Source organism: Martes martes (genome assembly GCF_963455335.1).
Source record: "Martes martes genome assembly, chromosome: 9".
Classification (NCBI taxonomy): Eukaryota; Metazoa; Chordata; class Mammalia; order Carnivora; family Mustelidae; genus Martes; species Martes martes.
In genome coordinates, this window is record NC_137896.1 from 137,408,900 (window position 1) to 137,435,479 (window position 26,580).

Below are 26,580 nucleotides of genomic sequence, written 5' to 3' on the forward strand. Positions count from 1 at the left end.
CCGCTCGGCTGTGCCCTCCCCAGCACCACCTCCCGGGTGCTGGGACAGGCCGGGAAGGGGGTCCTGTGCCCCAGAGGCTGCCCACTGACTGCGGGTCAGAGAGACACGCATCTGCCGGCCGGGGAAGCGGGGTGCCGCTCAGGGCCGGGTGGGGGCCGTTCCCACACCTGCGACCTCGGTGGATGGGGGCGGCCGTTGACCCCATTTCCGAGCAGGCAGGGGATTGGTCCTGAGCAGTTCTGAGGTTTTTGCAGGTGGGCGAGCTGGAGTCTGGAGGAGCAGCTGCTCTCCTTCCCCTCCCCCTCCTGCTTCCACCTGCGGCGCGGGGGGGGCGGGGGCGGGGTTCGTGGCCAGAAGGCATCCTGCAGGCTTCCCCGCAGACACCCCCGCCCACAGTGCTAGTGCCGGGAGCCGCCCCCGGATCAGGCAGCCCCGCCCGGGTGGGGGGCCCCCCCCCCGGCCCTGCGGCCCTGCTCCCGCGCCTCCCACCCGCGGGCCCCGCTGGCCGGGGAGGGTTAACGCCCCCGGCTCCGCCTCCGGCCATCGGCTCCTGGGCAGTCATTCATTCCCTAGAAAGTGCCAGTCCCCGAACCAGTCCTAATTAATTCAGCTGGGCTATTTTCTGTAAATTTTTGAAGCTGTCACAGTCGCCGGCCTGTTTTCCCTGTCGGGCGAGCTGCTCTAGTTTTCGCCCTCGGTTTGCGGGCGGCTCGGCGCTCGGAGCCGATGCGCGCGTGGGTCCTCCTTCGCGGCGGGGGCGGACGGGGGCGGACGGGGCGGACGGGGCGGACGGGGGCGGACGGGGGGTGGACGGGGCGCTGCTCTCCGCGGGGGCGGACGGGGGCCGACGGGGCGGACGGGGGCGGGCGGGGCGCTGCTCTCCGCGGGGGCGGACGGGGGCGGACGGGGGCGGGCGGGGGCGGACGGGGCGCTGCTCTCCGCGGGGGCGGACGGGGGCGGACGGGGGCGGACGGGGGTGGACGGGGCGGACGGGGGCGGGGGCGGGCGGGGGCGGGCGGGGCGCTGCTCTCCGCGGGGGCGGACCGGGGCGGACGGGGGCGGCCGGGGCGCTGCTCTCCGCGGGGGCCGCGCGCTCGCTGGCTGCCGGCGGGGCTGTAGGCAGAGACTCCAAACGGGGGCTTCCCGGTGAAGGGGTGTCTTCGCTCCTGCGCGGGGCTTTCCCGCAAGATTTCCTTGGCCGGTCGCTAGCTTCCCGCTTCTGCCGCGGCGGGGCAGAGCCAGCGGGACCGAGGACGCAGGCCCGTCCTCTCCCGGCTCGGTCAGTGAGAAGGCGGATCCCGGAAGCGGGGGACGCGCGGTGGCGTCTTCCCCTGGATTGATCTTTTCCTTTTTAACTTCTGTTTTCAATTTGCAAACTCCATTTCCTGTGTTTGTGTTTTGATCACGGTTCGCTTCGTTCCTCAGCCGCGTCTGCCTGGAGCTCTGTCCTCGGTGGCCCCGGCCACCCCGAGAAACACCGGGGCCTTTGTTAGACATCGAGACTCAGCGCCCCCTGCCCTGACCTGGAACGGAACCCCCTTCCTCCCTCACCCCTTCTTCTGCTGCCCCTTCCACACCCCCTTTTCCCAGGATTGATTACATCTCAGAATTTCTTTTTAAATTTTTTTTATTATTTTTTAAAGATTTTCTTTATCTGACAGACAGAGATCACAAGTAGGCAGAGAGAGAAGGAAGCAGGCTCCCCGCTGAGCAGAGAGCCCGATGCGGGGCTCGATCCCAGGACCCTGATCATGACCTGAGCCGAAAGCAGAGGCTTTAACCCACGGAGCCACCCCGGCGCCCCTCAGCATTTCTTTTTAAAGCAGATTTCTACTTTATAGCTTTTCAGTTGTTGGGCTTCTGTCTAGAAATGGGATGATAGAGACTGCTGGGGGTTTTCCAGTGACCCATTTAGGTCCCAGCTTTTTCCCCAGCCTGGGGGCAGCCTCTGCGAAGGACTTCCGTCCTGCCCACTTGCTGGCTCTGCGTGTTGGTCTCCCTCGGGTTCAGAGGTTGGAACCCAGCCCCCGGTGATGGTAGGAGGGGGTAGGGCCCTGGAAGTTGCTCAGGTCATGGCCGTGGAGCCGTCGGGGATGGGGTGACCCGTAGTGTCCTCACTCCTCTGCCACATGAGGACACGGGGAGAGGGTGGTCATCAGACCCTGGCGGATGGCTCCCCCAGACCCGAGCACGCTGGGGCACCCTGAGCTCGGCCCTCCCTGAGCTCACACCTCCAGGGGTGTGAGCACTGCATGCCCCCGTGTGTAGACCCCGCCTGTGCTGTTCGTTACAGTAGCCCACATGCACGAGGACGCTGCTTGTCCAAGAAGTGCCCCCACTGGGCACAAGGACGGTGTGGAATGTGGGTCTTTTTCTTTTCTTTCTTTCTTGTGGCTCCCAAGTATAGTTTGGCTTCATGGACAAAGGATGTCCATACACGGGGACTTATTTGCGTCGGGAAGGAGTGTTAATACGGACAGGTAAGTGATAGCCGACGGACACAGTGAGCACCGGGAAACACGTAATGTGTTTGATAGGAACTTATTGTTTTAAGTCTTAGATGAAGGATCACAGAGTGTTTCAAGTCTAATGAAGAAATCCTAGGAATCCATTTTCCTAAGTATACTTATGCTGAAGCGAGAGCCCAGAGAGTGAGTGACCAGCACAGGGTCCGCCGGCCGGGAGGCGGCAGAATCAAAACCGGGCGCAGGTCCCCTGGTCCCGGATCACGGTGCACCCCGTATATCCCCCAGAAGCAAAGTGGACTGACGCTGAAATGGAGCTTTCCGGTCCTGCAGCGCCGGAGGTGTGAGGCCCACGGGAGGACCCCCTCTCCAGGTCTAGCGCCTGCTGCGTCGTGTTCTTCGGAAAGAACTGCCGGGAGGGCCTGTTCGCGTCTCGTGGTGGACAGTGTGGTGTGAGGTCTGCGGTGGCGGGCGGGCCAGAGCCTTCATCCCGCTGGCTCACGGGCCCCAGCAGGAAGACGTGCCCGTGGCCAAGCCGCCAGAACCTTAACGTTCCCTAGGAAGGGAGCTTTTCATTTTTGATTTCTAATTTTATCCCTATTTTTAAATTTTTTCTTTCTCTTTTTCTTTTTAGTTTGTAAGAGTTTGTTTACCTTCAGTTCAGTGGGAGAGATGAGACGGAGAGACAGTGCAGTGGCCTCGAGTCAGGCTCAGATCTGGCCCCGGGCCATGGCGGAGTCAGGGTCTGTGGCAAGGGACACCTTTCTCGAAGCCCCCATTCCCCAGGAAGATGAGGGAGCGTCAGCATCTTTACCGGCTTCCTAATGAACTTTATGACTCTTACTCCTAACTTTTTATAGAGTCATCTGTGCCCTTAGCCCAACATTAGTAAATCCAACTTTAAAAGACTATTTAAAGGTAATAATGGTAATTCATAATATACAAGTTTGATCTTCATTATAAGCTGTGAAAGCATCTTAGGAACTCAGCTATGGTGTGGAGAGTTTAGAGCGATGGTGCGTCTGCCCGACTCTTAGCCAGTATTAATTGCTCCTTCCTTTGCACCCCTGTAATCGTGTGCACACACTGTGGTGTTTTCCTCACATTGTTGTCAGAACTGGCCTGTCACTGTAGAGATGTCTTGCACAGAATATTTCCTTGCACGCCCAGTGTAAGCCAGGGAGCTGGTGGTACCCTGAGGACAGGCAGCTGGAGTTACGGCCTCCCTCTCTGGCGGCCGGGGCTGGCTTTTGCTCACCTGCTGCCGTGCGGAGTGCGGGGGGCCTCTGTGTGCCCTGGATGGCTTGGGGGTTCAGAGCACATGCTCTGGGGTCCTGCTTCTAACCTCAGGGGGACACCCTACGTCTACTCTCCAAGCCTGTGTTTCTCACCTGTAGATTGTGGCTAATGATTACCCACGGCTCTTTTAAGGATTAGTGGAGATAATGTGCCAGATGGCATCGCGCCTGGTCCATCTTTCATGCCAGCCATTACCACTCTGATCTCTGTTTGTGGTGGTGATGTCTTACGGTTCTTTCTGAACATGCCTAGATGAAAACATTTCACGAAGACGTAGCCTGTGGGCCTGTCTAGGAACCCACTGTAAATGAGGATGTGTGGGAAAATCTCAGGACTGTCAAGCTTGAAGATGAAGGTTAAAGGCGGTAGTAGTGCCCGAGCATGTCACGTTAGGAGAGATGGACTTGATGGGAGGGGGGAGGTCTTAGACATGTCCCTCCTTCCTGCTGTGTCCCTGTGCCCAGAAGTGCAGAAAGGAGCCCAGAGGAACTTTGGATCAGGCTCCAAGGCCTGGACAGCATGTGGACAGCATGTGGACAGCATGGGCTTTGTGTCCTCACACGGGAGAAAAAGGCATCCTGGCGAGCTGGTGAGAAGGAAGACTTCCCCAGATGAGAGTGGCCTGGAGCGGGGAGGGGGCTGGGCAGGAGAGCCCGGCAGCCACAGGCCCTGGACCAGGGGAAGAGGTCAGCGTGCACGGTGCTGTGAGTCGGTGCCGGCGACGCTGGGCTTTCTCCAGGGTGGGCCGACCGAGCCAGCAAACAGGAAATCTGATGCCAGGGCTCTGGTGTATCAGCCTGTGGGCCTCCTGGCATTTGGGTGCATTGCAGAGGGATAGATTAGGGAACAGGAGAATAGTACATATAAGTGCCTTCAATCATTTTTTTCGGTCTTAATGGATTTCCAGATAAGTAGGAAATGTGTCAAATAATAAAGAAGAAAGAGAAAAATTTCCTCTTTACCCTAACGACACAAAAATTATTCCCGATTTTGTATACTGCCCTGTAGTCTGTGTTCACACATGACTTTTATATAATTACATGCCACTTTATATTCTGCTTGTGAAATTTATGCTTTCATAAAACTTTTGTGTTTATAATTGTTCTTTATCATGGTTTTTAAAAAGTATTTTATTTATTTGAGAGAGAGAGCATGTGTGCGGGTATGTGCAGGGTAGGGGGGCAGAGGGAGAAGGAGAAGCAGATTCCCTGTGGAGCGCGGAGTCAAATGTGGGGCTGGATCCCGGGACCTGAGCTCGAGACCTGAGCTGAAACCAAGAGTCAGGCACTTAACCCATTGAGCCACCTGGGCGCCCCATGCTTTCCATGATTTTTAGAACTATTTAATACTCCGTTATTTTTGTGTTGTTCATTTATTTTCTGGGACAGGTTTTAGGAAATCCAATTATTTCAATTTCAACATTTATATAGTTCCTATTTATGTATCGTAATAAATCTTTTGAAAGAACGATTCAGATGTTCAACATTTACTGATTTTACTGTAGCCTTCCCTGTGTGGATTTCACTATTCCATCGGCATCGCAGAATTCTTATTTATTTTTTTTAAAGATTTTACCTATTTATTTGACAGACAGAGAACACAAGTAGGCAGAGAGGCAGGCAGAGAGAGAAGGGGAAGCAGGCTCCCCGCTGAGCAGAGAACCCGATGCGGGGCTTGATCCCAGGACGCTGGGATCATGACCTGAGCCGAAGGCAGAGGCTTTAACCCACTGAGCCACCCAGGTGCCCCCAGAATTCTTATTTTTAAATGTTTAAGTCATTAGATACAATAAAGAATGACTTTTTTTTTCTCCTTTTTAGTTTTGTTCTTATACTTAGTCTGGTGGGCTTGCGTGTGAGGCATGATGTACACACATCCCGTGTGTCTGAAGTGAACAGCCAGTGTATCTTACACACTTGTGCACACCCCCAGCCCCATGTCATGGCCACGGGACTGCCCCCACCGTCCCCTATAGCCCCTCAGCCCGTGTTACGGTACACCACAGTTTACCTCCCCGTTGTGCTGCAGTTAGATCCCTGGGCTGTGCCCCGTTGTTGGCGATCTCCGGCGAAGCCGCTGTGAGCTGTGCTGTGCACGTCTTTTGTCTTGGTGTCACTTGGGTATAGGCCCAGCAGTGGGCTCCTGGGTCTTAGGACACGTGCGTGTTTAACTTCAATCCACCAGATACTTCTCTCAGGAATCACTCCATTACTTAGTAATTGTTAATAGCTTTTTAATGTGTAACATGTCCCCAGAGGGAGAAGGTGTTTACAGGTTAAATTCCCTCATGTGTGCGGAGGAAATAGTTCTAAGAGAACGTGATTTGTACCTTTGAACCCGGTGTGGAAACTGCATTGGGCTACGTGGCAGGAAAATCTTGCTGAAAGTAATTTTTATTATTTCTGTATTTATAAAAGATTTCATTTGTCTATTGGAGAGAGAGGGAGAGATCGGGAGAGAGTGAGCGTGTACGTGGTGGAGGCGGGGAGGGGAGAAGCAGACGCCCTGCAGAGCGGGAGCCCGAGGCAGAGCCTGACTTCAGACTCGATCCCGGAGCCCTGTCATCGTGACCTGAGCCGGAGGCAGACGCTTAACCCACTGGGCCAGCCAGGTGCCCTGAAAGCAGTTTTAAAAGTGAAAGTAGCAGCAATGATTTTTCGTCTCTTTCCCCAGAGGAGAGGGGAAGGCGTGAGTGTGCACCGTGGCGAGCCGGGTGCGCCTGCACTCGGTTTCCGGGGATCCTCCATCTTCAGTGCGCACGTCGGAAACCGAGGCGCGGGGCCCCACGGGCTCGCGGTGTCGGCGTGGGATTTGCGTCCTGGGTCCCGAGCTACGCTCTCTCGGGGCTGCAGGTTATTTTGCCGTCCAAACCGGGCGGCAGAGGAAGCCGTGAAGACTAGAACCAGGCTCTCTGAACCGAGTGTGGAGTGTGGAGGCTTTTGGATGTTACGGAAACATTTTTTTTTTAAGATTTTATTTATTTATTTGACAGACTGAGATCACAAGTAGGCAGAGAGGCAGGCAGAGAGAGAGAGAGGAGGAAGCAGACTCCCTGCTGAGCAGAGAACCTGATGCAGGGCTCGATCCCAGGACCCTGGGGTCATGACCTGAGCCGAAGGCAGAGGCTTTAACCCACTGAGCCACCCAGGCGCCCCTATGGAAACATTTTTTTAAAACAGCATTTAATGTTCTGATTGCAAAGTGATGCATATTAATCACACACGAAATGTGGAAACTACAGACAAGCCCCAAAGAAGTGAAGGAAGAACCCGCCGTGGTCCCGCTGTCCGCGGGTGACCGAGTACCTGCTGGCTCTCCCCTGGTTCCCGCACGCAGACGCCACCCGCAGCCCTCACTCGGCTCTGCTCATTCTTCCCTTAAATATATGTTACGGACCCTCTTCCCTCGCACTAAATGGTCCTTTATAGCATATGGAATGGCTTGTAGTGTTAAGTTACAGTCACATACCCCAATTTATTTGAGCCATTCCCCACTGCCAGACATTAAGCCGACTTCTGATTTCTCATCGCGGTAATCAATGCCGCCGTGAACATTTCTGGTCATAGATCTTCATGAAGATCCATGAATAATTTCTTAGTATAAATTCATTTTTAAAACAAATGTTTTGTTTTTCTCATTGACTTGTATACTGATAAAAGTATGAATGTGAACATCGTTTTATTCCTGTAAAAATTGTCCAGAAAATCACTGAGGGAGCATACTTAACCTTTCGTGGCTAAAATATGATACTCTCATGTTTATATATGGTGCGATTGTGAGCATTGACAGCCGTCGGACTCCTTTTTGGAAAGATGTTTAAGATGTGTGCATGTGTGATGCTTTCTAGCCCCTTCCCACCTCCATCACTGCTGGTGCATGAACTGAGTTAGGCCTCGTTGGGCGTGAGCACCGTGTGGGTGCCCTAATTCTGGCTGGGTGGCAGCTCTGTGTGCCCCATAGCCACGGGCAGCTCTCAGAGGCTCTAGGCTCATTTGTACAACCCTTGACACCCCCAGCCCTAGTGACAGCCCCAGCCTGACAAGCCACCTGGGGACGGAGCTTTTGCTGTCTTGTTTCTTTAGCACCGGGTATGTTGGGGGCTGGGCTATGTGGCTTGCACACTTAAAAATATTCCACGGGGATTTCAGACCTGTCTTTTGAGAAGAACCCAGGGAGGTGTGCTCACAGAAGTCTATGCTCTTGGTGTGGTAACAGTAAGTTAAGTAAAAATGTTAAAGATGCTTTTGATTATTCTTTGTGATCACTGTGTTTAATTAAGGTACATGGGAAGTCAAGTCCTGATGTGCTGTTACTGTGTTTGTAGATCCACATCATAGACTTCGATGATGAGAATAACATTATAAATAAAAATGTCCTCCTCCATCAAGTGGGTGAGATCTGGCACATTAGCACCAGTCCTGCCGACAGAGGTGTGCTGGCCACGTGCTACAATAAACGTGAGTACTCGCAGGTGTTGCCATGCACCTGCAGGACGGGTCTTCCGTTGCTGTTGGATCAGTGCATGACTTAGAGGGGTTGAGGGTAGACAGAGGCGCTGCACCCACAGAGAAGCTGCGATACTGCAGAGGGACGCTAGCTGCGGTCAGTGGCCCGCGGTCTGAGACTGGAGGCTGGAGTCGCGGTTGCTCCAGGCATGGGGACCCCTTGGGGCAGGAGACCCCAGGAGGGTCTCCAATGAGAGACACAGGGGTCCTGCATTAGTTCACTGTGCCCCTTGGGAGGGTAGCTGGATGTGTGCATGCATGTGTGTGTGTGCAAGCATGTGTGCACGCGTGTATGCGTGGGGGGATCCGTGCGCCTAGTAAGTGTCTGCCCTGTGTGCTCTTTGGCTCTGCAGTCTTTGGGGCCTTTGACGTTTGTGCCAACCTAGATGTGTGGCGCCCAGCCGGCCACGCATCTTCCTCCGTTCTCCTGTCTCTGCCGTTGTCCATAGCTGGTGTTCCCATTCTGGCTTTGCGGAGAACCCCACGGTCCATCTTTCTCTGTCAGTGGAGTACAGTCTGTTTTGTGCTGTGTAGTTTCTATGGTGTTTACGCCAGTGTCAGCGGGCCCGGCTGGCTAATGGGCGTTCGGCAGCCTCTGCACACGGGCCCCGCATTCCGTGTCCTCTCCCTTCTTGGCCCAGCCTCAGGATGCTGGCATGTGCGGCTGTCTTCTGCTGCTGCCAGCCTGGGGCCCTGGGCGCGACGTGTCTAGGAACCTGCACTGGGACCCTCTGCTCCCTGGGGGCTCTCCGGGGAGGTCTTTCTTTTTAAGTTCACATAGACCTTTGTGGGTTTGTTTTTGTTTTTGTTTTTTAGATTTTATGTACTTATTTGAGAGAGAGAGAGAGTGCAAATGAGCAGGGGGAGGGTCAGAGGCAGAGGGAGAAGCAGACACCTCGCTGAGCAGGGAGCCTGGTGTGGGACTCAGTGCCAGGACCCCAAGATCATGACCTGAGCGGACGCAGATGCTTAACCCACTGAGCCACCCAGGCGCCCCACCTTTGTGTTTTTAACACTTCTTGTCTTTGGGGCAATAAAGTTGTTTTCTGAAGGTTCTTTTGCCCCTGAGGCCCTGTGTTCTTTTATCTATTTGTGGCTTTGACTGGCGCTCTGCCACCGCTGAGAACAGCCCCCTGGCAGCCCGCTCGGGCTTTCCCTTCTCCCCCGTTGGCAGTGTGTCGGGGGGCTTCTCCGGCAGAGGCTGCTGTGTCTTTCTTCCTTGTGCCTTGCCTCAGATCAAGGTCATTCCATGCAGCCAACTGTGATGGGGCGGTGCTGTCACCCGAAATCTTCCCTGGCCATTTGGGATGTTAACAGACTTGACACTCAGACACTGGCCCCCGTGCCCCAGCACTCTTGCTCTGTGTGGTTTTGTGTCTCCTCCCTTTGGAAGCCTGATGCCGTTCTGTGTAAGGCCAGCCGTCCCTGCGCCTGCCTGTGGGGCCCTGTCTCCCCACCACGCTGGTGTTGCTGCGACTTCTGCCTCCGCCCCGGGGCATGGGACCTTGAAAGTAGAGGCGGTCCTCTTCTGGAAAAGTGACTTTTAAATTTTTTTTGACCAATTTCCCTTTTGATTAACTTAACACCAGCTGACCTTCATTTTACCTCCCACATACCTTTAGCGTCGCCGTAGAACACAGCAGAGTCGCAGGAGCGACATCCCACCGCCTTCACTGTACCCTGTCCGCTAGAAGGAGGCCATGGGTCTTGCCCGCACACTCACCCGAGCGGACTGCAAAAAGGTGTCACACCAGCGGTGGCCATCACAGGCCCCTGGTGTGCGTGAGCAGCGCCTGCTTCCCTGGGGCCCCGACCCTCATCTGAGCACAGCTGTCATCTCCAGATGCCTGGCCACGACGGCACTAGCCTTGCTCAGCTCCAGGTGTGCATCTGGCTTCCGGGGAGAATCTGGTGTTGGGTCCTCTCCGTCTGCTGACCCGTGAAGGCTGTGAACCACCTGCCTGTCACACAGGGCTGGGACAGGTGTGGGCTAACAGCTGGGACATACATTCAGGCAGGGGGGATGGGAGGTCCAAGGAGCTGTGGCCAGTCCTAAAGGCAGGCGTGGCTGGAGGGCCTGGAGTGGGCTTCGGCCTGGTGCCCCAAATCCGTATCTGCCCTGCGGGCTCTTAGCCCTGCACTCAGCCCTCCTCTGTCCTTCCTGGAGCAGTGGACAGGTGTGGCCGGGGACCGCCGCCAGCCTGCCCCTGCAGGCACATGTGGGCCGTGTAGCCCCATGTCTGGTCCAGGCCGGCAGGGTCTCGTGAAGCGGGGTCCACCGTCCACAGACAAAGCCCTACCCGTAGGTCTTCATGAGGTGGTCCCGTCTGCCTTGGGCCCTGCTGGGGAGGCAGCAGGCCCTCCCCCTCTGCATCCACCCTCTGACTGACCCTCCAGCCTCCCGGCCAGACGCGCAGTCCTGTGCCTGTCGATCCTCCTGACAGTTTAGCAGGTGTTGGGCGCCCCACCTGAGCCCCTTCTCTGGAGCGTCGTCCTGACAGCAGAGTCTGCATTTTAGCAGCCGCTGCCTGCCGGGCAGGCCGAGTGCCTCCGAGCCGTCGAGTGCGGATTCTTTTGTGTTTCCTGTGGCTTCCCTCGGGTCCTTCTCCCTCACCTGCCACCAGCAGTAGCCAGACACAGGCCGGGCCACCTTGCTCTCGGCCCGGGGCTGTCCGTGCTCAGGGCGTACCTCCGCCTTCCCTCATCAGGAGGGAGCTGCCCAGCCGCCTCCCCGCGTGGCTCCTGCCCCTCAGCCTCCTCGGCCCCCTCGGCCTCCTCAGCCCCCTCGGCTCCTCATTGTTCATGTCTGTGCCACACCGGTTCCGTGCGAGTCACATTCCCGGGATCAGGGCCCGGACTGATCCAGTCCAGACACTTCTAGAGGCTTGGAGTAAGGACTTGTGCTCGCCGTGTGGACTTCGTACACTCAGAAGGCTGTGGAGCGACTGCACACGTTTGCACGTGGACACTTGGGGTCTGCTCTGCACTGAGCTCCCCACTAATCATGAGGCTTCTGCCGTGCAGTGCATTAGATGCGGGTTAGACCCAGAGCATCGCAGACGTTGTCACAGTGGGGGCTAAAGCGTCACCGTTGTGACAGCAGATCTTTGTGTGGGCCCAGAAGTGCACTTTGTCTTTATCTTCCAGCGTGTTTATGTCCGATCGCGCTTCCCACCTCTTAGTGCCCAGGCCGGTTGAGGGCCGCGTGGCGGCGTCGGCGCGCTCTCCCCGTCGTGTTCTTCTGGCGTGTTTGCGAGCCCCGCGCAGACACACCCGTCCTCCGCTGCCCTGCTGCAGCTCACGTGCACGTCCCTGCGCTGCGGCGGCCCACGCTTACTGCTTCTGCTGATGTGCCTGGTATTTTGGACAGTGGTCACCTTTAATCGAGAGCCATGGGTTTCACACCCCGAGTCGTGCCCCCGATGGAGGGGGCTGCCAGGGGCAGTGAGTGGGAAGGAGGGTTGGTGGGTAGAGGCGGAGCAGGTCCCAACGCCAACCTCCCGCACCCTCTTGGAGGGACTTAGGTCTAGCAGGGAATTAAGTTAAGGCTGTTCTCCATGTCCCCCTTCCTGTGTCCTTACATCTGCTCTGTGGATCTTACTGGGGGACAGGAGGAGGGAACCGTGAAGTGGGCTTCGGCGCCATGCTGAGATGTGGAGTCCACTTCGAGTGCTCTCCTCTTCTTGAGAAATCTTGGAATTCATGTTCGTTGCCAACAACTGTGTCTAAATTATATCCGTATATCGCAGCGTGCAAAAGAATCCCCAGAACTTGGTGGAAGTCTGCACTCTGATACAAGTCTTGTGCCTACACACGCACGCACACAGACACACACATGCTCTGGGACGTCACAAGGGCCTTGTAAATAAATATGGAGAATTGGGCTAACTTACAACCCATTTTAGAATAGATTTATTTATTTATTTGAGAGAGAGCGAGAGAGCGCGTGCGGGGCTGTGGAGGGGCAAAGGGGGAAGGGGAAACAGACTCTGCTGAGCCCAGAGCCCGATGTGGGGCTCCGTCCCATGACCCTGACGCCACGACCTAAGCCAAAACCTAGAGTCGGGTGCTCAGCCACCCAAGAACCCAACTCCAGTCATCTTTGAAACTGCATTTGAGAAGGCCTCCCTCTGTAGCTTCTGTTCTGCTCGGGATGGCTGGTGAGCGGCAGTGTTCAGTTACCCCCGGGACCAAAGCAGCGACCACGTGTGGGCAGTAGCTTCTCGGGAACTGGCAGCAGGTCAGGGTAACCTAAATGGGCAAACTCCCCTTCCGACCAGACTGCATGCACGTGCGCTCGCTCCCTTACCTCTCTGTCATGCACCTGTGCTAGCTTCCTTAACGCGTCACGCGTGTGCACTTGCTCCCTTATGTCTCCGCGTGCATGTGCGCTCGCTCCCTTACCTCTCTGTGGGCACGTGCACTTGCTTCCTAACCTCTCTGTTCTGCACATGCGCTCGCTCCCTTACCTGTCACACGCATGCGCTTGCTCCCTTACATCTCTGCGTGCACGTGTGCTCGCTCTCTTACTTCTGTCACACACATGTACTTGCTCCCTTACCTCTCTGCGTGCACGTGCGCTCACTCCCTTGTCTCTGTCGTGCACGTGCACTCACTCCCTTAACGTCTCTGCGTGCACGTGCACAGCTCCCTTATATCTCTGCGTGTACATGTGCTTGCTCCCTTACCTCTCTGTCACGCACGTGTGCTTACTTCCTTCTGTCACATACATGCACTTGTTCCCTTATGTCTCTGTCGTGTGCGCGTGCACTTGCTCCCTTATGTCTCTGTGTGCACGTGAGCCAGCTCCCTTACCTCTCTAGCGTGCAAGGCGCAGGTGACACGTGCAGGCTGTCCCAGACTATGGATGGGTCTGTGGCTGTTGTGGAGGTGAGTTTCACCATCACCCAGGATGATTGTGAGAACCTCCGAGTCTGGGCGGTGGGGACAGTGTTGTACGGACAGTGAACTCTTCTGGAACTTCTTCGGCATGGATGAAGATTAGAAAAACCAAACTCTAGCTTTTTTTTCGGATAATTTTACAAGGCAGATGCATCTTCCCAGAAGCCAAGTGAGGGCCCGTGGGAGGACAGAGGCTGTTTCAGCTGCGCCCCAGGGCCTGGCACAGCTGGGAGTCTGCACAGTGGCAGAGCACATGGCTGGCTGGGTGTGGTCCACCATAGGTCCCCTTGGGAGACAGGCCTGTGTGTCCCGCACACAAGGAAAGCCTTAGTCCTTGCTCTGCCCTGCCCCAGGAGGCTGTGCCACTGCCCCCAAGTGGCACAGGGGTCACACAGGGACGTCGGGGCGCGTGTGCCTCGTGGCGCTTCCTGCCTGTGCCGCTGCAGGTGTTCCCACTGGCCCCCCCACCCTGGCACTGGTCTCCCCTTCACCAGGTGCTTCTGGTAGGGCCTTGGCCCTCGTGTGCAGCCTGACTCCTGAGTTCTGGCTCCTTTGCTCGTGCAGGTTCCTTGAGAAGAAAGTAGATGCTTCAGATGAACTCAGTAGATGGGCTACTTTCAAATGTTGTGACTTTGCCGCTTTGATTTCCTTTTCTTCTCAGTGAGTGTGTGTCCGTGTGCCAGCATGTGTGTCATATCTGTCATGTGTGTCTGTCGTGTGCATGTGTCTCTCTGTGTCTGCCGTGCACCGGCATCTGTGTCATATCTGTCAGGCATGTCTGTTTGTGTCTGTGTGTGTCTGCCGTGTGCCTGTGTGTGTGTCATATGTCATGCATGTCTGTTGTGTGTGTCTGCCGTGTCTGTGTCATATCTGTCAAGTTTGGTGTGTCTGCCACGTGCTCGAGTATGCCTGTGTGTCATATCTATCATGTGTGCCTGCCGTGCGTGTCTGTGCCTGCATGTGCCCGCATGTGTGTCATATGTCATGTGTGCCCATGTATCTGTGTCTGCATGTGCCTGTGCATCATATCTGCCGTGTGTGTCTGTGTGCCTGCGTGTGTGTCATATCTGTCGCACGTCTGTCGTGTGGGTCTGTGTGTCTTTGCCATGTGTCTTCTTGCCTCTGCGTGTGCCTGCGTGTCATGTCTGTCATGGGTGGCTGTTATGTCTGTTATGTGTATCCTGTCTGTCATGTGTACCCGTGCGTGTGTCTGCTTACGCAGGTCTGTGGCATGTGTGTGTGTGTGTGCGCGCGCGTGCGCGTGGTCACTGACTGCTCCCTTTTGGCCCCTGCTTGGACAGCAGGGGGCACCAGCGTCCTCCTTTGTGGCCTCCTCCTCACTCTGGTCCTTCCCACCACCTTCCCCTGCTGGGTCCCGGTTGGCTGCCTCCTAGGCAGATGCTGTTTTAAAAGCTTTCTTGCATTTCTCAGATATTTTTCTAAATACTTTCAGGGGCATGAAGAGCTTGTTTGCAAAGCACATGGCAGAATTGGGTTCATCAGTGACATCTACCTAAGGTGTCCTTGATGGATGGGTTTTCCTACCCTGGCAAGTACTGAGTTCAGTCCCCTGACCCCCGACCCCCAGGCTGCCAGAGAGACCCTCAAGGCCCTCGAGGCCCTTGGATGCAGCAGGGAACACGGCCAGTCTGTGGGAGAGTTTGACCTTTGGTTGTGTTTCCAGCTCTGTCTGTGTGGGATCCAGTTCAGGGCAGTATTCAAATGTGTCACTAGGCAATGTCGCTCCAACCGCTTCTAGTAAAAAATAACGGCTCCCGCCTGGCCGCTGTGTCTGGTAGAGGATTCTGGCTCTGTGACCCCCGATGGTCCCCTCTTTGGGCCTCCCTGCAGGTGGTGGTTCCTGCCACTGGTTCTGTTTCATGAAGGCCCAAGTGCAGTGAGCCTCGCTCACTGTCATGTTCAGAGACCCGTGCGCCGAGGCTCAAAGGAGAGGATGCAGCCCGAGGACGGCACTGGGCATGGTGCTTGAGGTGAAGCAGAGAGGGGAGACGCCGGGTGCCCTGCAGCTGTCGGCTCTGCGATGGGCCTCCCGAGAAGCTGGGGCCTTTCGGGTCCTTTCCCACCCCCGAGGCTGGTGTGCTTCCTGCGTCATCTCTGGTGCTCCCCTCCCCCAAGAGAGTGCTTGGAGACCTGACCCCGTGCCCCACCCAGCTGACCTGGGCGTGTTTCTTAGCCTGAGCACCTTCCGTTCCAGGCTTCCTGACATGCCCGTGCGCAGTCCTTGCAGGGAAGGATTGTATTGTTCCGAGAGGTCATCTGTGGTCTTCAGTGGCCGGGGTTTTTTTTTTTTTTTTTTTTTTTTTTAATATAGAAAGGAACGTGGTGTTCTGTTCCATAGAAAGGAACATAAGCGTTTCACTTACCTGCTGGTTTCTGAATTCCCAGAAAGAGCCAGAGGTTATGTGGGATTTATTGTCCCTACGTGTTAATGTTCACCACTTTTAATGAACAGATTTGGTGTGGCAACAGCTTGGACTTGTGTTTAAACCAGTGAAAGTCACTGTGGCTGGACTCTCCTCCTGTCATCAGCAGCCGCTTTGGTAACAGTGGCTGGGATGTGGACCACTTCCGGGGGGTCGCTTCTCTTGGGCCCTCAGGTTTACTGTTCCAGACAGCCTGTCTTCTGAGTTGGAGTTCAGTACCCAGTAAGGCTGTTTAGATCCTACCAGGTCGTCCCGAGGTCACAAATCAATGTAGCATGAGTTTCCAGCTTTAGACATTTGTTCGCATTCCACATTTTACCCTTGTCGTGGTGGAGTGATGACGGATTGGGTTTCTGTGCTGCTTCAGACCCAGCACTGCAGTTCGAGGACAGAAAGATGAGAGACCGGGTCGCAGACAGTAGAGCCGCGTCCGGCTGGGCAGACGCAGAGGCGGTGCTGACGGAAGCCGGTTCAGCTGGCGCAGCTTCGATGCAGAGTCCGGAGCCTTCCCACGTGCGCAGGCTTGAGGCCGAGGCAGCTTGGAGAGTGGGCAGGTGGGGGCGTGAGGAATCCCAGCCCGGGCCTCGCCCTGCACCGTCGGCGCTGCCGCCCGGTCTCCGGGGCCTCGCCCTGCACGGACAGCGCTGCCCCCGGTCTCCGGGGCCTCGCCCTGCACGGACAGCGCTGCCCCCGGTCTCCGGGGCCTCGCCCTGCACGGACAGCGCTGCCCCCGGTCTCCGGGGCCTCGCCCTGCACGGACAGCGCTGCCGCCGGGTCCCTGGGCTCCTGCTCCTATGGACATGGGCGCTCTGGTAACTGCTTGTGCAAAGACTTAGGTTTTAGGGCAAGCTGGTATCCTTTGGGTTCGTATGAGGACTCTCCGTGACATGACCTGGGTGACTCATGGGGCTTGGTCGAGATTTTCGCTCCTTCTGGCGGCGGAGGCCTGGGTGCGCCCGCAGTGGAGCGCATGCACTGTGTGCGGGTGTGCGGCTCTGTGCACGCTGTGTGTGTGCAGTGGCTCTGCTGGGTGTGCACTCTGCTGGCACAGTGTGCCGCGTGAGGAGTTGTGCGCGGACGTATGTTGAGGGCGTGTGGTTTGTATGTGCTGAATGTGTGTTGGAGTGTGAGGAGTCTGTGCTGTGCATGTGGAGTGTAATGAGTGTGTGAAGGTGTGTGTGCTGAAAGTGTTGAGGGTAGTGGTGAGTATGAGAAGAGTGTGTGCTGTGCGTGTAGAGTATGTGGAGAGTGTGTGCTGTGATGTGGAGTGTAGAGAGCGTGAGGAGTGTGTGCTGTGATGTGGAGTGTGTGCAGAGTATGTAGAGTGAGTGCCATGCGTGTGGAGTGTGTGCAGGATGTGAGGAGTGTGCTGTGCGTGTGGAGTGTGTGTGAGTGTGAGACTGACGGCGAGCGGGAGACGTGCTGACACCAGTGTCAGGCGTGCCTCCTTTGCGGGTGGGGTGTGTGCGCGGACCCCGTGAGTACTTAGGCCTTCGTCACCATCCCTGTGCGCGCAGGAGGGGACGTGAGGACGACTGTGAACACGATCCTTATCAGTTAGTGCTTAGGTACCAGGTCCCCGGCTAAGTGCGTTTTCGCGGATTATCCAGTTGTTAAGTTTATTTAAAACAGTTTTTGCAGTTTTTTTGAGATAGCATTGACATGTAACGTTGTATTAAAGCACACAAAAGAATGATTCAGCATTTGGGAGTACGTATTGTGAAAGGATCACCATAGTAAGCCTGGTTAACACCTGTCACCATACTTGGTTACACACGTGCTTTGTGGTTTTCATTCTTGCGATGCGAACTTTCGAGATCTACTCCCAGCAGCTCACACATGTGCGTCAGAGCACTGCTGGCTGGAGTCTCCGAGCTGTGTGTTGTGCCCGGGACCGGCTTACATTGTAGCTGGAAGCTTGGGCCTTTGACCACGTCCACCCAGTTCCGTGCCTGACCCCCTTGCCCACCTCTAGCAGCCGCCAACCTGTCGTGTGTCGTGAGCTCTTTTTTTTTTTAAGATTCCACATACGAATGAGATCATACAGGATTTGTTTTTCTTCGTTTCTGACTCATTTCCCTTACTGCAGCGCCCCGCAGGTCCATCCGTGTCGTGACAGAGGGCGAGATCTCCTGCTTTTACGGTGGGATCCTGTTTGGCTGTGTACTGTGTGTGCCTGTATATATGTATCTTTCTTTGTACAAATTTGTTTATCCATTCATCCTCCGGTGGCCGCTTAGGTTGTTTCCGTGTCTTGGCTGGTGGAAGTGAGGTTGCAGTGAACGTGGCAGTGCCGCGGCTCTCTAGCCTCGTCTTCTGTCATTGTTCGCATATTCCTAGTGTGGAATTCGGGAAAGGGATTTGCCAGGCTAGCAGCACTAGTTAGTGGTGGGGTCAGGATTCGCATCTGTGCGCCTCAGTTCCAGAGCACCTGGCCTGCAGGTTAACAGGCTTTAAGGTGGTTGTTTCTGGGGGAAGGATTTTGTAAACATACCCATTGTAAAAATGTTTTCTTCTTACCGGATTTTGTCACGAAGGATAGAGCCATGGTCACCACTTTGGGGTGGTGTTTGTAATGACGGCCGATGTTGGAGTTTAGAGGCCAACGAGATCAAAGATCTTAAGGACAAGCCCCCTTGTCTCTTTAGAGACGTAATTATATTTCACGGACTCAAATATTCTGCAGCTGGGTTAGTCCCAGTGCCCTCCCTTCCTTGGCGGGATTCCTGGAGGCGCAGGGTCCCGTGACCGGGCCTCTCAGCGCGCCGCGCCGGACTTCCCGGCCTTCTGTGTGGGGACACAGGAGCCGCGGACGCCCTCAGAGGGTCTGTCTGTGTGGCCGGGCTTGGATGCACGTTTGGGGATTGACGTGTGCCGTGTTACTGGAATCTGTTTTGGCTTCTGAGTTTTCAACAAGCAGATCAGGAGAATTCTCGTTGTCGGGGGTCCTCTGAACATGGCCCGGTCCCTCTGACTGCCGGTTTTGGACAGCGAGGGCTTGAGTGGGGCGAGCTCAGATGACAAAGGAGCCTGCATTGTTCTTACACAGTCGTCTGACAGAAGTTAGGATTCCAGAATACAGGAATACGGGGCATGTTTTTAATTAGCTTCTTCCTTTTTATTTTTTTTTTTTTAATTTTTTTTTTGTATTGTGTCTTCACTCTAACCTCTTTGGATCCCATCTGTATCGTATCTCTGTCCTCATTGACTTTCTGTAGCACCTCCAAATTTAGTATCATCTGGAAATTTAATTAATGTGCTGTTTACTGCTCCTTCCAGATCACTAATGAAGATGTTAAATAAGGCTTCATCCCCAGAGCACCCCACTGGACACCTCCTCACAGCTTAATGTTCCGTCATTTGTCAGCGCACCTCCTTTATGTCCTTCCTCCAGGTTTCGGGCCACGAGGGGGTGCTTAGACAAAGCTCAATTTGAATTCATTTTTCCAGTAACACTGTAAAAACCAAATTCCTCCTGCCACCCCAGATACGCTATTTGCTTTGTTCGTCCCCAGCCTCGCGACGTGCGCCTGCCCCCGCCTCCCCCTCTCCCTGGGGCAGCTGCCGGGTTCGGGCCGTGCAGAGGGAGCGGCCAGCAGTGGTCGTGGCCTGGTGAGGCCAGGACCCGGGCACAGGTTGCTTCTTGTCTAGGTGCTGCACACCTTGCGCAAAGGTGTCTCTCTGTGGTCATAAGAGTCTCTGCAGGCCATCGTGACAAGTGCCACCGACTGGGGGGCTCAGACGACAGAGATAGATTCTCTCCCAGCTCTGGAGGCCAGCAGTCCGAGACGGGGGGAGTGGGCTTGGCTTCTCTGAGGGCTGTCCCCATGGCTTGCAGCCGGCCACCTCCTCCCGGTGTCCTCACGTGCTTGTCTCTCTGAGTCTTCCTCTCCTCTTCCTGCGAGGACATCAGCCACTGGATTAGAGCCCACCCAGACGGCTGCATTCTACTTCACGTCTGTGCCTCCAAATACAGGAGCTTCTGAGGTTCTGGGGGTTAGGGCTTTGCCGTGTGAATTTTGTGGGACACAACTTAGCCCGCAACAGCCATGAATTTTTGGATTGATTGATGCATTTACTTAGGCAAGAGGTTTGGGGAGGCGGTTTCCATCTTGATTAGGCTCAGACCAAATGTCAGGTAAGCTGCGTGTCATCACTTAACATGTTCCTGGAGGTTCATGACGCAGATCCCCTGTGAGGTGGCACGCACTTCGCTTGTGTGTTTTTGACTAAAGGTGAGATCTTGGAGGCTTGCCTTCTGTTTCACTGAGGCATGTTGAGTTACTACTGAGACTGGGGCTGTGATTGGGCACACATGGTCAGGAGGGGTGCTGCAGGGGAGACTTGGCCTGGGGAGGGTTTGGCAGGGGCAGGCCCAGTATGGGGGGGGGCCGGGGGCAGAGGGTGTGGCCATAGGCATGATGGGGAGGAGGGAGGGACTAGCTGCTCTTTTCTGCATAGCCTGCCTTGTTGGAGGTCCTGGGGCAGGTGCAAGGGGGCGGCAGCGGAGGGGGGGGCAGGCAGCAAATGCAGCGCATGCCCTGCAGGCGGCCTCTGAAGAGCTGGCCCGAGGTGGTGACCACACGTGTGCCCTGGGCCTCTGGAGAGCAGGACTTCCCAGGCAGGGGCGTCGTAGGCCCGGGCTGGTGTTTGTCTCCTTTCCTCTGAGCAGCCTCTCCAAGGGCAGGCTGGAGTGAGGCATCCGTGCCCAGGGCCGGGGGGGTTTGAGATCAGACCCGTACTTTCCAAAGATCACTGAGGAACGGGAGTGGGTGCCCAGGGCCCAGGGAGAGCCCTGCTGCCGCTCCTCCTTTGCCCGTCCGTGTCACTCGTGTCATTCAGCTGTCCTCTGACTCACCAGACAAAATGATGCGAAAATAGTCTAAAAAAAAGTGCAAGTACTTTCGAGAAGAGAAACCTTCTCAACATGCCGGGTAAAACTTCAGGAAGACGGAAAGACCAAAAGATGGTTTTTAAAAATAAAACTTACAAGTGAAAACCCATGATGGAGAATAAAGGCAAAAAGGTGCGGCACAGGGTTGGTGACTTGCGGGTTTTGGAAGTCTTCCAGGGGAGCGGTGACCTGCTGAGCTCCTCCTGTGACCCCACGGAAGGGCGGGGAGCGGCCGCTGGTTCCCTGGCAGTGGGAGTCCGCTCTGCGCCCCCGCGTCTGGGGGAGAGCGCCCCACGTCAGGGCTGGGTGTGCTGTTCAGCAGAGGAAGGTGAGACGTCAGGAAGGCCGTAGATCATGTCCCCGCGGGTCCTCGGGAAACTAGAACAATGAGGAGCTGACGGAGCAGCAGGGCCGCGTGAAATACGGCTGGCGTGTTCGCCCTGTGCTTCCGAATCCTGCCGCTCACAGGTGGCCCTGCCCGGCCCTGCTCTGCAGTGAGGACGAGCGGAGCCCTCTCTGGCCAGGGGAGCCTTCCTGGGCCCCGGTGGCTCAGTTTGGGTACAGCCGGAGCTGTCGCTGCGACCGCGTGGGAGTGGGAGTGGGAGGCTGGAGGGGGATGGCCCTGCGGCCCCCACTGAGTATGACTCCTGGGTGAGGGTGAAGGTCAGATGCACGGATGTGCCCAGTGGTGCCCGACCTCACCCCCTCCCTCCTCTTTCCCCACCTCCGCCGGAGCCCACTTCCCTCCTTCCCTTCTTCCCAGGACCCGCTGGGCCCTCTTTTCTCATGTCAACAGTTGTGGCTCCACTCCTACAACTGTATTCCCTCCAGCGCAGATCTGGGTGCACGGTGGTGCTTCTTGGCAACCTGCATGGCTTCCCCGTGTCGGTGCCGGACTCCCGTGCTGGCCCTGACAGTGATCGGCTCCGTGGCCTTGAGCACGGACATACCCTCCCCAAGGCTCAGCCTGCCTCTGTGAAACTGGGAACGTGGGGCTGGGATGACGTGCCTCCTGTGGGAAGTGCCGGCCCCACATGCTTGTTCCCTGTACAGTGTCCCCCAGGCTGTCCCCCAGGCTGTCCCCCAGGCTGTCTTTCTGTGCCCGCCTCCCAGGGGGGCGTCCCCGTCCTAGGGCTTCATCCACACTCAGGTTCCACCCACCTCTGTGGTTCTTGTGCTGCTTTTCATGCTCATCTCTCTGCCTTAAACCTTCTTCCCACAAACGCTGGGCCCACTGGGCGGGTGGGTGATGTTTGCCTCTCTCACAGATTTGTGTTGAGGCCAAGACGGGAGTGTTTGGCAGATGTAGGGCTGACAGAAAACACAGGACACTCCAGTAAACTTGAATTTCAGAGACATAAGGAATAATTTTTAGTGTATTTATGTCCCATGCAAACTATTTTTACTTTTCAGGATGGCAGCCCTTGTTGGAGGGCACGCCCCAGACAGAAGGCTTAGGTGCCATCCACTGGGGAGTGATGCTGGGCAGTCAAGAGGATGTGGCTATCAGTAAGACAGAGGGGGGAAGGCGAAGCAGCGCTGACCATCTAGAACTTTCTCAAGTCTGGGACACCAGAGATTTAGCTGAAATCACCAGGGGAGGTTCTCCCTACCAGCACTGCTATTTGCAGAGCACAGGGCATAGTGGGTATCCTAGGCCCTTCTACTGTCCCAGTGGACTGGCGGCCATCTGGGCAGCTGCGGCTCGAGGCTGGGCTGCTGCTTCTCACGGGCACCATTTCCTCTGCACGTCTTACCCCCTGTTGCTTTGACTTGGAATTGGGAGGTCAGAGTGCCTGTCTGCTGTGCTCCTGGGACAGCCCCGCCAGAGGCGTCAGACCTCGCTGGTGTGTGCACACGACCGTAGACACTGCTGGCCGCGTGGGCATGGGCCCTCGAGGCTGGAGCTGCTTTGGCTCAGCTATAGCCATGCAGGGGCTGCCCCGGCTCTCACACTGGCAGGGCTCTTGAGAGGCCCAGTGTCTAGATTTTATCTTAATTTTGCTTTGTATAAAAACAGATTTTAATAAACGTGATCGTGTACCTGCTTAAGAATTCTAATCGCAGAGAAGGTTGTGCAGCAAAACTGAAGTCCCCTCACTCCTAGCCGCCAAGGCCCCATTTCCCTGCCAGAAACAGTTTCCCAGCAGCCACTGTTACCCCCAGAGATTTGGTAAAGCAGAGTTAAAGGTTGGGTTTAATCCAAAAGGAAGCAGTGTCAGCTTGTGTGGCAGTGTTGGGGGAAAGATAGAGCCACGTGTAAGAACAAGGAAGTTATCTGGAAACCTGAAAATGAAGATGCAGGTTTCTGAGTCACCCTTCATTCCAGAATGATCCGTCCCGCACTCCGCCTGGACTTCGGTAGAACGCATTGTCGGGTCAGAGTGTGTTGGCAGAAGCAAGACCCACAAGGCTGTGCACCTTTGTGACGCCGCCTCGGCTCTGCCGAGGCCAGGGCCGTGGCAGGTGAGGAACGAGGTCATGAGAATAGAGGTGAGCCTGAAATCTCACCGCCCCTCGGGCCTCTTCCACCATCTGTCCTGGGCTCCCGACAGGTCACCATTAGAGAGCGGCTCCTGGGAGTCATTAGGTGAGGTCCTTGCAAGGCGTTACTCTCGAAGACTCAGCAGGAGACGGTCCCTTGTCCAGCCCACTGGAGCTCCTCCCTTGACGCCCTGGCCAGGTCAGCACAGTTCCTCGGGAGGGGGACTGGAGAGAGGAGGCGGAGACAGGACATCCCCTCAGCCCGCCCAGGCCCTCCTTGTTTTTCTGTTCCTTCTGCCAGCGGCTCTCGAGGGCCTCCTGTCGAGGGCATGGCTCTGGCCATTGAGGACCTGCGGGTGAACGAGGTTTGGGTCTAGCCTTCAGGTGGACCACAGTCAGTACCCCAGAGGGAACACCCCCGTGATCAGCAGAGCAGGAAGAGGGTGATGGCCCAGGGCCCGACAGGAGTTAGGGGGGAGGGGGTGCCTTTCCCCGGAGCACAGCATTCCATCGTCCCATTGGAAGGGCCTGTGGGCACCTCGCGGGGGCTGAGCTGTGTGTGGGGTGCACTTTTGGAGGCAAGCTTATGGAAACTTTGTTCTGTGTAATGGGGGCCGGCTTCCTCAACCCCACCGCAGGCCTCATCTGGAGAACGCATGCTTGGCATTCACCTCTCCGGCATGTGAAAGTCACCGAAGGTGACTGCAGGGGGGCCAGGAGCAGTGTCTGCTGCGCCGCAGATCTCAGGAACGGTAGAACCCGATTCCCTGAGTGGTGCTGGCTGCCCCTGGACGGGAGGCGGCCTTGCAGTGTGGCTGTGCTTTATCTGATGCTGACATTTGCCTGGTGTCTCGGCTGGCCTGTAATGGCCCTGGCACCCAGTGATCCTATTGGACTCTCACCCTTTCCCAGGGCTTGCCCTGTATGCTGTGGTCAAAGCTGGAATGTTTGTGCACTAGAAGGACAGAGAAGCCCCGAATGGCGGAAGTTAGCTTTCAGAAGGATCTTAGAAAACTGGACTTGGAATAACATAGAGTATTTTATTTATTGATGTTTTATTTATTTTTTAATTTAATTTTACTTTTTCAATGTTCTAAGATTCATTGTTTATGCACCACACCCAGTGCTCCATGCAATCCGTGCCCTCCTTAATACCCACCACCAGGCTCCCCCATCGCCCACCCCTCTCCCCTCTAAAACCCTCAGTTTGTTTCTCAGACTCCACGGTCTCTCATGGGTCGTCTCCCCCTCCGATTTCCCCCAACTCCCTTCCCCTCTCCTCCGAATAGCCTCTGTGTTACTCCAGAGGCTCCACAAGACCTGCAACTCTAGGGTCAACTGATCTTTGACAAAGTAGGAAAAAATATCCAGTGGAAAAAAGGCAGTCTCTTCAATAAATGGTGCTGGGAAAATTGGACAGCTATGTGTAGAAGAATGAAACTTGACCATTCTCTTACACCGTACACAAAAATAAATTCGAAATGGATAAAAGACCTCAGTGTGAGACAGGAACCCATCAAAATCCTGGAGGAGAACACAGGCAGTCACCTCTTCGACATCGGCCACAGCAACTTCTTTCAAGAGATGTCTCCAAAGGCAAAGGAAACAAAAGCGAAAATGAACTTTTGGGACTTCATCAAGATCAAAAGCTTCTGCATAGCAAAGGAAACAGTCAACAAAACAAAGAGGCCACCCACGGAATGGGAGATGATATTTGCAAATGACAATACAGACAAAGGCTGATATCCAGGATCTATAAAGAACTCCTCAAACTCAACACACACAAAACAGACAATCATATCAAAAAATGGGCAGAAGATATGAACAGACACTTCTCCAATGAAGACATACAAATGGCTACCAGACACATGAAAAAATGTTCATCATCACTAGCCATCAGGGAGATTCAAATTAAAACCACATTGAGATACCACCTTACACCAGTTAGAATGGCCAAAATCAGCAAGACAGGAAACAACGTGTGCTAGAGAGGATGTGGAGAAAGGGGAACCCTCTTACACTGTTGGTGGGAATGCAAGTTGGTGCAGCCACTGTGGAGAACAGTGTGGAGATTCCTCAAGAAATTAAAAATAGAGCTTCCCTATGACCCTGCAATTGCACTACTGGGTATTTACCCCAAAGATACAAATGGAGTGAACAGAAGGGCCATCTGTACCCCAATGTTTATAGCAGCAATGGCCACGGTCGCCAAACTGGAAAGAACCAAGATGCCCTTCAACAGACGAATGGATAAGGAAGATGTGGTCCATATACACTATGGAGTATGATGCCTCCATCAGAAAGGATGAAGACCCAACTTTTGTATCAACGTGGACGGGACTGGAGGAGATGAAGCATAGAACAATTTAAAGAAGATCATTGTGAAGTTCTGTCATTGGGTCCAAAATATGATGCACACATTTTTGAAATAAGCTTCCTTTCCTTTTCCCTAGCAAAGACTTGGCCAGAACAGGGATGTGCTTCCCCAGTAAGCTCCACTCACACTGCGGCCACACGGACATCCGTGCAAACTTAGCCTTCGCTGACTGGGGTGCGGCTGCTGGGCTGTTGGGGTGAGAGGTCAGGGCACACCTGGGATGCCGTTGTCTCTGCTGCAGAGAGAGAGGCGGCCTCAGTTCATTTCCTGGAGGGCCAGGGGCCGACTTGAGAGAGCTCGTATCCAGCTGCCTGACAGAGGGACGAGCGCTGTGTGTGGGCTCGCCGGCGCAGGCAGCAGGGCAAGGAGTTACAGCTGTCTGCCGTGTGTCGGCCAGAGACACAGGGACCCCCTGATTCAGTCTGTCCTTGCAGGTGTGCGGCAGACAGCGATGGCCCAGGCTCCTGTGACCGTCAGGTGACGGGGCCTTGGGTCCTTCAATCCGCATCCAGCCCTGCATTTCTGTAGATCCCGGGGCGTGCCTGCCTATGTGCTTGAGAAGTGGAGATGGTTAAACGGGTTGTGGGAGGCTTGCCTCCCTGCTCCCCGCAAGTCTCCGCATCTGTGGAATTAAACGCGTGGAGAAAGAGGCGCAGACTGTTCTTGGAGAACGTCAGTTTGCTTCTGGGTCTGAGTGTGGACAGGACCCAGTCCTCGCCCTTGTGGATTTGCTTGTCCTTAGCCACGCCACCCCCCACCCGCAAAAGAAAAAAAAATATTGTTTATCATTAATTTTTTTAAATGTTTTTTAAAATGTGAGAATAAATCCTTTCCATTTCTCCCAAATTGTTGAAGGTATGGAGTTTGCCACATTCAGTAACTCACGCCTTTGGGTACTGACCTACATCAGGATTGTCAAGTCGCTTTCATATGAAGTTGATGAATTCAAGAATTGGGGTTTCTGCATGAATTTTCCATTTGATTTTGAAGGAAGGATCTGTGAGGAATCTCACTTCGTGTCTTATTTATAGCAGACACCTTGGCTGTTTACGGGAGCTGGTCTTGGACGGAATGACATCAGGATAAGATCTATATAGATTTCTAAACCCGTATAAGCTCTCTGTAAAAATCTATACACGTTACCAAGCCCAGATAATGCATCTAAAAAATTAGCACACTGTGTATAGGGAAGAGCTGCTAAAAGATAACA

At 55.1% G+C, this 26,580-nt stretch overlaps 2 protein-coding genes across 8 annotated transcripts in view; one reads left to right on the forward strand and one right to left on the reverse strand.

The window, feature by feature from the left end:
- The window catches only part of RPS7 (ribosomal protein S7), a 261,270-nt gene that overhangs the window by 172,886 nt on the left and 61,804 nt on the right, over positions 1-26,580 (reverse strand). The window lies entirely within an intron of this gene.
- The window catches only part of EIPR1 (EARP complex and GARP complex interacting protein 1), a 123,389-nt gene that overhangs the window by 16,480 nt on the left and 80,329 nt on the right, over positions 1-26,580 (forward strand). The window contains exons 1-2 of one of the 7 annotated variants that reach the window (XM_080812946.1): positions 1,601-2,480; positions 8,089-8,221. The exons of 2 other annotated variants lie outside the window; for them this stretch is intronic. Coding sequence is in view for 1 of the 5 variants with exons in the window: in XM_080812945.1 (XP_080669071.1) it covers positions 8,089-8,221 (133 nt within the window). In the remaining 4 variants the exon portion in view is untranslated. Of the gene's footprint in view, positions 1-1,600; positions 2,481-6,114; positions 6,151-7,879; positions 7,979-8,088; positions 8,222-9,369; positions 10,152-26,580 lie in introns of those variants that run through there. 4 more of the 7 variants (XM_080812951.1, XM_080812947.1, XM_080812945.1 and 1 more) reach the window with 4 other exon arrangements.